This window comes from Arachis duranensis, chromosome 8, assembly GCF_000817695.3.
Source record: "Arachis duranensis cultivar V14167 chromosome 8, aradu.V14167.gnm2.J7QH, whole genome shotgun sequence".
In the NCBI taxonomy this organism is placed as follows: domain Eukaryota; kingdom Viridiplantae; phylum Streptophyta; class Magnoliopsida; order Fabales; family Fabaceae; genus Arachis; species Arachis duranensis.
In genome coordinates this window covers 27,493,267-27,502,249 of record NC_029779.3, presented here as the reverse complement: position 1 = coordinate 27,502,249, position 8,983 = coordinate 27,493,267, and the positions used below count along the sequence as shown (strand labels likewise).

Sequence of the window (8,983 nt, the reverse complement as noted above, 5' to 3'; positions counted from 1 at the left end):
AATAGTACAGTAGTGTAGTGAAGAGCCTAGAGCCCTAGCCATTAAGGCATTATTTGTGGGACCCTTAGAGAAAAAGATGATATTTCTAATAAGTAATTTGATTTCATTTTGGTGTGATATGATAATAACGAGTCCCTCTCACTTACATGAAGAAGGAAACACGATACACAAAAGTCTCAAGCTTTTAAACAAAATTCCAGGAACATGCTCATGACTCATCATATCTCTCCTTCTCTTGAATCCAACTTTACAACTCTACTCTGTCTCTTAGATATTTTTCTTATTCTGTAACTGTCAACAGATATTAATTTCATATATCATAATGTTTCGTATATTTTCTATATACTTTATTGTACGGCTGTGTCATGTGTGTATGTGTATGCAGTAATGACAAACAAGATAAGATCCAATTCATTGTAATAGCTCCTATCATCTTTCTTATATTATTTACAACGTAACTAATAATTTTCCTTTTTTTTTTGAAGAGTAAAAAGAGTATTTTAACACTTAAAAAGGTATTTAATTTGAAAAATGTTTACATGTCATTATTTGATTTAGAAGCCAAAGTGAGGATATATATATAGTGATGTAAATTAGTTAAGTGATAGATATAAGCTAAGCGGATCAAAAGACAATATGGAATTGAAAATTAAGTTTGAATGTCACGTTAAAAGAATGTATTAATTGCAGAGGAATTGAATTTGAAGTAGAACTCTAGTTGATAATAACTAATGACATTTAAGAAATGAAATTAGGGATTGAGAAGAACAAGACACAATGTCCTAAAGAAATCAAAATCCTTCAAAAGTTCTCTATATACCCCACAAATCGCACTTTTCATTCATGCCTATGTTTTTGTGTGTGATGCATTATGAAGGTGCGAGCTTGTGCCTAGTTGGCAATAATAATCCATCTCTTCTCTCTCTCTATCTCTATGTCCTTATCCATTTTTTGAAAAAAGGTATAGGTGTAGGGCATATATATTGGGAATTAATAATAAGTTGACATACATTATTGTGTAACTTAATTATATAGGCCATAATGTTGAGTGCTACTTTATGTGTTATATTATTTGATACTATATATATGATAATGTGAACAGAGAACGAATTGAAGCTCACCATCCAGTTGTTAACGAAGGAGAAAGTGTTAAGTTTGTTAGGTAGAACCTGAACAAGAAAGTGTTCAGTATACAGTATATATAATAATTTATCATGCATCCATCATCGTCAAAACAGGTTAGAAACATGTTTCTATCAAGCTAGTAACAGCATTGAAAAAGATAAAGATATATAATGAAACTGTGCATGTATTATGAACAAAAGGACTAGTCATATCTCAATCCCCATTTCATCGTTATTTATTATATTATTGATATGCAGTATCTTTGTATATATTTTATATTAAAAATAATTAATAAAAAATTAAAGAAAAACTGCCTTTTCATCATTTTGATTTATTAATATCATTGGTCTCATGTTTATTATAAATTAGTGTTAACATTTGTGTACTTTGTAATATACGCTACTATCTCTGTATATATGTGTGTGTGTGTGTTTTCTTCAATTGAATTGTAATTGCAAACGATTTTCATGTGCAGGCTTAGTTGACCCGACATGGAACATGATGTTCCTGAAACATACAATGCAAGACGACATTGCTAATTAACACGCCTCAAGATGATGATTATACTACTACTGTGTATAATGCATGCATGGCTCTCTATCTACTCTGATCCGGTGGCCCTTACTATTACTATTAATATTTACAAGCCATGAATACGGAAATGAATTGTCAACTCCTGGAAATAGTAGTATGCATGCTTTATTTGCTTTAATTTTTGTGTTGCAGAGAATCCACCACGACTTCCCTTTGAATGAACACTCCTACACCAATCATTTTTCAAATGTTTTAGTGTTTCAAGTGTGTTATTTATTTCAATTAACTAAAACTATACTAAAACATCTAAATAAAATACCGGAACACTTGAAGATTGACATGAATCGAGTTCATCATCTCATCTACGCAGACAATTACTTAACACTGAATTGAGATGCCTTATTATTATTATTATTATAACGTGAGTCATGGTATTAATTCCAATTTCAACGGATGGAAGGGATGCATGCAACAAGCCAACAAGTATGTTTCATATGGCAAATGAGGACTACACAGTGTATATCCATTCCTATTATGTCAAAATAAAATACAGTTAATGAAAATAATTTGAAGTTAATACATTAAAAGTTATTAAGACGTTTTTCTCCGTCAAAATTTTACTCAATTTTTATTTGAAATTAATTGATTATGGAGATATATATGAAATTTACAATTTAATTTAGATATTAATATATAGAGAATTTTCTATGGGTTGTGTTTAGAAAGATTAAAAATTGAATTATTTTATTTTTTATGGACCGAAAAATAAAGACAGAAAGATAGAGATTGAAAAACTGAGTTTTTTGTTTGATATAAAATATACTGTATTGAGTTATCTCTAAATATCATATTTGGTGTAAAATAAATATGAAAATTGAATGATAGATTTAGAATTTAAAAAATTAAATGAAAATATTTTTTAAAAAAATATTATTTATGATTTAGTCTCCAATCCAAAAACTTCAATCTTCTCTGTTCCCACTTTTTGAAAGTACTAAGATAACGTTTGGTGGAGAGACAGAGACGAAAATCCTAAGACTGAAAGACAGAGATTAAGAGACAAAGATTAAAATAAATTTCAGTATTCTGTTTGATACAAAGTGGGAGATAAAAATTAAAACAATAATTAAATTCTAATTTAATTTGTACAAAGGGTAAAATTAAAATTAAGGTATTTTAGGTATAAAATATTATTGAAATTTCAGTCTCCATCTCTAAAAATTTTTGTCCCGTGTCCCCACTTTTTAGAGGTACTGAAATATTAAAATTTTGGGAACAGAGACAGAGATAAAAATTTTAGTATCAATCTCTGAAACAACAAACATGATACTAAATCTCAATTTCCTAGTCACTGTCTCGGTACCTCAAAACAAACGCCTAAAAGAACTAAAATTTTGTATCCTACAACTAAAATTTTAGTTTTCGTCTCTAACCACCAAACACAATACTAAATCTAAATCTCAATCTCAGTTCCAATATACAAAAACAAACACCATCTATATCTGAATACGAGATGGCATAAAAATTCAGAAAGCCACTAAGAGCTGTCCAAGCGGTGACGAATTTGGATAATATGTGCAAGTCTTTAGACAAACTTCTCGACCCAAAAAAATAAGAAAGAAAAAACACCCAAACTTCACTTCCATGGTGAATGAGTCCACTTTTCCATTGGTTATGAAAGGTTTCTTCCCTTTCTAGTGCTAGTGAGCTAACCGGGGTTTGTTAGGCCCAAAATAAATCTTCCCTTAGCCGGTAACTGTTGTAATAAGGTGTATATAATCTTGAGATAAGATAAAGCAATAAACCTGAGATTTGCTCGTTCATTAACCAAAGGATGTTAATGAATTAATATAACTTGATGAACAAAAAAGAATTAGGGGACAACATACATGGTTGGTTGACATATATACATCAACTTGTGTCTGTTGTATCCCTATTACACTTGAACCTTTTGAGGAGCCACATTTTTCTGCTGCCTAACAAGAATAACAAAACCAACACTATAATACGGTATCCCATTGCCATTACAAACAATACCAACAAATTTTTCCACTTTGAATTATATTCAGGTGAAATATTGTACACATTTTGGAGCGCTTGGAACCCACTTATGGTCCTAACTTGCCCCACTGCAAACGAGTTCTCAAGGTACTCATTCTCCAATAGCCCCTAATCACAGTTATATATACACATTTCAAAACTAATTAAAGACGTAATAAGAATACCAAAAGTCCAAAACATAAGCCTAGTTACCTGAATAGAGTATGTATGAAAAGCTATATAGGACATTGGATACATCCACACAGGTCCAGGCAAAGCGTTCCGCATTCTAAAATACCCTGCCGAAAGCATCATTACCACCTGAAACGATACGCATTTTGAATCCGTGGTTAGCTCGGGAAATGAAATCATGGCCTAGAGGCGAAAATACTTCGAGCATCATATGTGGAACTCACATGTATGCACAAGAGAGTCAAGAGACTTCCTAAAACATCTTGCCACAAAGCAGCCACAATTAGCATGATTCCTTCATTTACTAAGAGAGTCATGAAAAAATTCAGGACAAAGTACATTAACAAGCTGAACTGATCTTGCAGCCTGACGAGGAAGTAGAACACTAGACTCGATGAAATTGCAATGAGAAAAAGAAATGGGATGCTCGACAGGAGCTGCGCGAGTAAGAATACTATAGTACTGGAGTGCTCATTTGATTCTTCACAGGTATAAATCTGCAAAATGGTAAACAATTTAAGAAGGAAGGAAAAGGATATGCATACATTTAAGCATGTATTACTCGAAGGATTACCTTGATTTCTTTCATTAGCGCAGGCACCCGAGCAATGCTTAAAAGCGAACAAAATGATACAAATACAAAAATTGCTGCAACTCTTGTCTGCAATACAAGAGAGAGAGAAATTAATTCATATGCATTATGTTATCTAGAATCGGGATATATCGCATTTGACACAAAATGCAATTGGCACATCCAGACTCACCGCAACAGAAGACAAGGAATGTCCCAAACCAGAAAAAACAGTACCAATACATAGTGTGAGCAGCATGTAGAGAATCAGATGAAGCCAATAATATTTCCATTCCCTAGAAACAACTAATAAAGATCGCCACGTCAGGACTGCTATCCGTGTAGCATTGTTAGCTTTGCCTTTGCTTTTGAGACCTGGACCTTCCTGGGAATCAAGCATGTTTCAAAAATATTACACAAGCTAACATCCAAACACCGACTTCCCTTAAATGCATTATAGCGAAATAAATCTCTAAAGAAGCTATCATGAGAAATGCAAACACATACTTCAAGAAGATAAATAAGTGATTATTTCCCCTATAAATCAGCAAATATAGTTTTCGAGTGGTTTTCCACAAAACATAGTTGATATATCTATTAATTAGCACATGCAAAATGTTCTAGATTACAAATGTCCGAAAAGTTGAATATTAGCTACATTTCAGTCCCCATAAAGACAGCCAATGTTCCCTGTTTCAGCCATTATATCATACCTTCTCAGTGAGTTTCAAAATCATAGTCTCAACAGCAGCTGCATCTGCTGACGACTTATAAGTTGCTTCAAGTGTGCGTATAGCAACAGCCGTGTCCATGTTGACAGAAGAAAAATCTCCGTTGTCATCCTATTATGATGATGAAATTAATGATCCATCATAAAAGAAATCTAGTACATAACATTAACAATGCAATTGGACAGCAATCACCACCTCACAGGAAACAATTACCTGCCAGTTTTTACACATCGCAATTATTCTGTCAAAATCTGTATTAATTGCCCTCAGAAAGTGATCAGAAGGACTTTGCATGATTGGACAAGGAAATCCAGCATTTGAAAAGTGCTTCATTAACATAAAATTAAAGCCATCAGTGTTCTATTTATAGCAGAGAAAGTATCAAAAATAGAAAGCTCTTGACAACAATACAACCCACGAAGCATAAAAATAAATTCCCGTAAACATATTTTGTAGACTGAATAGGAATACTTAACCTATCAAATTTTATCTGCAACATTGGAAAGACATCGGAGGTTACCTGCAGGCAAGCTAATGTTTCCCCAAAGAACAGGGTATTCCCATTTGAAAGCAGACATATACGGTCAAAAAGGCCAAAGACTTCTGTGCTACTTTGATAAATGGTTACTATAAGAGTACAACCGGTGCTTGCAAGTCTCTTCAATGTAACCATCATCAGAAGTGCCGCTACACTGAATAAAGATGAATAAATTGTGAGAAGGACGTAAGTTGCATGAAGATAAGGAATGAAATCAAGCTCTTTGAACAAAACAAGTTGAAAAAAGTAAAAATACACACCAGTCTAAATGATAAAGAGGTTCGTCGATAAATAAGATGCGTGGTCTCATCACAAGCTCCCTGGCAATACTGACAAGCCTTCTCTCCCCGCTAGGAAGTCCCTTCATATAACAATGTCCACCTATAAGTTTATTTGCATGGTCATCTAAAGACATTGCATGTATTGCATCCTCTACCACACTCTTTTTCTGACACAAAAAACCAGGAAGTTGAAGTAGGGCTGAATAGGATAGAAACTCTCGCACGGTGAGGGAACCAATCAAAGTTGTTTCTCTCTCCACATAGCCCTGAAAATTAAAGAAATAAATTTCAGTATACATATATAAGTTGTACAACCTAAAGCTAATTGAAGTTATAACCCAGGTAGCATCATGTAATCACCTAATACTCTAAAGATCAAAAACCAAAACTTAGAATCTCTGATGGACATAAATGTCTCTATTTGAGCAAGAAGTGCAGATATTTTAACTTGTTCAATAATGCACTGATCCATAATGAGTTTTACAGGTTCTATTTCAATTCAATTAACATTTTAAAGTGAGAATTGATGGAGAAATATATCGAAATTGGAAATGGAGATATGCATAAAATAGGTTTAAAAGATTTGCATATATAAATCAATAGAGCATAAATTAGGAATTGCATGTGTCATTCATTGAGGGAAAGTACAATCAGAAATTAAGATGCTCTCAAGTAGATATAGTCTATCTTAATATATTGGGGAATAATGGCATATAAGGTTGATCAAAGTTGACAAGCCAATTGTGTTCAATCATATTGATCACTAAAAATGGAAATTCAAAAATTAAACAGCAAATCAGAATATGAAGTTATGAACTCACATATGACCCATACGGCATGTGCGACTTTGCCCCATTCACAAACACTTCACCATACATCCTGGCTGACGGATGCAACCTTCCTGAGGCAAAGAAAGGAACTCATTTGAGCTTTGATTATTCAGTCATGCATGGGAAGATCATTAAATGCTTACTAAGAAAGAACAAAACAAAGCATGCTTCTATACCTGCAATGGCTCTCAATAAAGTAGACTTTCCTGATTTGGCAGGACCCATAATTACAGTCATTGTCCCCGGTAAAGCATAACCAGTTGAACTCTTAATAACCTTATCAGAGTACTTCCTTTTTCCCTTTATTGTAATAGTTAAATCTTTCCAGGCAACAGAAGCCCCAGCAATTTTGCGAGGTATAACCACACCCTCCGGTACACGAGGTGACGGCAAGGATCCACTGTTGATCTTTGAGAGAGAAGGAGAAGCCGGCGTTGTCGCAGCATTAATGGAGTCACCTCCTTCCTCAATTCTAAGATCTGTATCAGTATCCTCCCACTCAGGTGAATCCTCAAACGAAATTGGCTGCCTGATTGAACCAGGTTTTCGCAAGTAGAAGAAGTTACTTGATGGAACCCTGCTTGCCGGGCTGCTTGCTGAAGATGATGAAGACCTATAATTATCTGATTGAGACTGTATTTCTTCCATATCTAAAATTCTTCTAGATGTCAGAGTTTATATGTCAATTTCACAAGCAGCGGGTATCTCCTTAAAGCATATACCAATACATTGTTTTTCTATCAGTAGTTAACACTATCAACAACACCCTGTCATTCAAATCACAAAACCAAAATTAAGAAGCAGAGATTGAAAAGAAACAAATTTAATCTAATATTTATTGTTTATCAAAATAACACAGATATCACAATAACTTACTATTAATACGGAAAAGCATGATGAGATGCTTAAAAAATGGTATCTTTAAGCAACAAAAAGAACAAGAATAAACACATTCATGGCAGAACCTTAACAAGTAAGAGGGCCATTAAGGGTTAGGGAAGCAGAAGCCATATTATTCCTCCAGGGTCACTTACACAAAACTCCATAGCTGTTCTCCATGAAAATTGCAACAAATGGAAGAAAAATCAAACCTTGCACCTATGGTTTCTCATTTAGGCATACTCAGCTGCTCTGAGCTCAGCTAAGCTAACACACAAACCAAACCACTATTCCTTTATCACTTTATGGAACCAAAAAGCAACACTTGGGATTACGAAACACAGAAACATAAATAACTAAGAGAATTAGACGATAAAGAACATATATTGAAAGATTTCACAGACATGCTAAGCTAAATACAGCAACCAAGCAAAACCCACAAAAGCTTTTATCCTTAATCGAAGCGTACAAGCTCAAAGCATCAAACTTTAATAAACCAATGCTAAAAAAACGACATGGGAGGTACCTGGATCTAAGCAAAGCTGAGAGAATGAGAAAAGAAACACAACACTGAAGAGAGAGAAAGAAAGAAAGTGCTGTGTTCAGTCCATTCAGCGTTTAGTTTAGTTTTGGTGTTTGGTTTTTCAATTTTCTGAAACCATTTGTGAGGATTTGAGTATTTGACCCCCTTAACCCGCAGATGATTCTTATGTGTTACTAATTGCTATGCGTTACTTTTCTTTCTTACTTAGCATTTCGCATCTTACTTTATCTCTTTATTTTCTCTTTCACTTTTTTTTTCCTATGTATTTTCTGCTTCTTGTCTTTTCTTTTCTAAATATAAATAATATTGTTTGTTTTCTCTTTTTGTTGAGACGAGACGAGTGTAATGATGTTAGCTTCATTGTGCCAGCAAGTGCCACCACTTCACTTCTTTAATTTGACTTTATCACATCATCATTTTGTTTTCATCTTTTAGCTATATAATAAGGAATTTGTTGATAAATTTTTATTCAGAAAATATAGTTTTGTATTTTAAATACCTCTAAATTTTCAAATTTAGAGCACTTGTTAGTTGTTAGCTTAGATCCATAAATAGTAGTTCAATAGAGTGAAGTGAAGATATGGCAGTCTCCGCCGCCATAGACCAAGAGAGTGATGATTCATTCAAAATTTAATAATTCATACGAGTGAGGCTTGAAAATTTTTTTAATTTATTTTTAATTTTTAAATAAAAAATTTAAATATATTATTTTTTAAAA

At 33.4% G+C, this 8,983-nt stretch overlaps 1 protein-coding gene across 1 annotated transcript; it reads right to left on the bottom strand.

The window, feature by feature from the left end:
- Positions 1-3,470: 3,470 nt before the first annotated feature.
- LOC107461734 (ABC transporter G family member 3) lies at positions 3,471-8,494 on the bottom strand. Its single transcript, XM_016080283.3, has 12 exons — positions 8,248-8,494; positions 7,019-7,609; positions 6,834-6,913; positions 5,992-6,278; positions 5,714-5,885; positions 5,407-5,520; positions 5,176-5,304; positions 4,656-4,847; positions 4,466-4,552; positions 4,116-4,388; positions 3,913-4,020; positions 3,471-3,828 (listed from the first exon to the last, which is right to left on the bottom strand). The coding sequence occupies exons 2-12, from the start codon at positions 7,488-7,490 to the stop codon at positions 3,571-3,573; spliced, it is 2,172 nt and encodes a 723-aa protein (XP_015935769.1). The 5' UTR covers positions 7,491-7,609; positions 8,248-8,494; the 3' UTR covers positions 3,471-3,570.
- Positions 8,495-8,983: the final 489 nt, after the last annotated feature.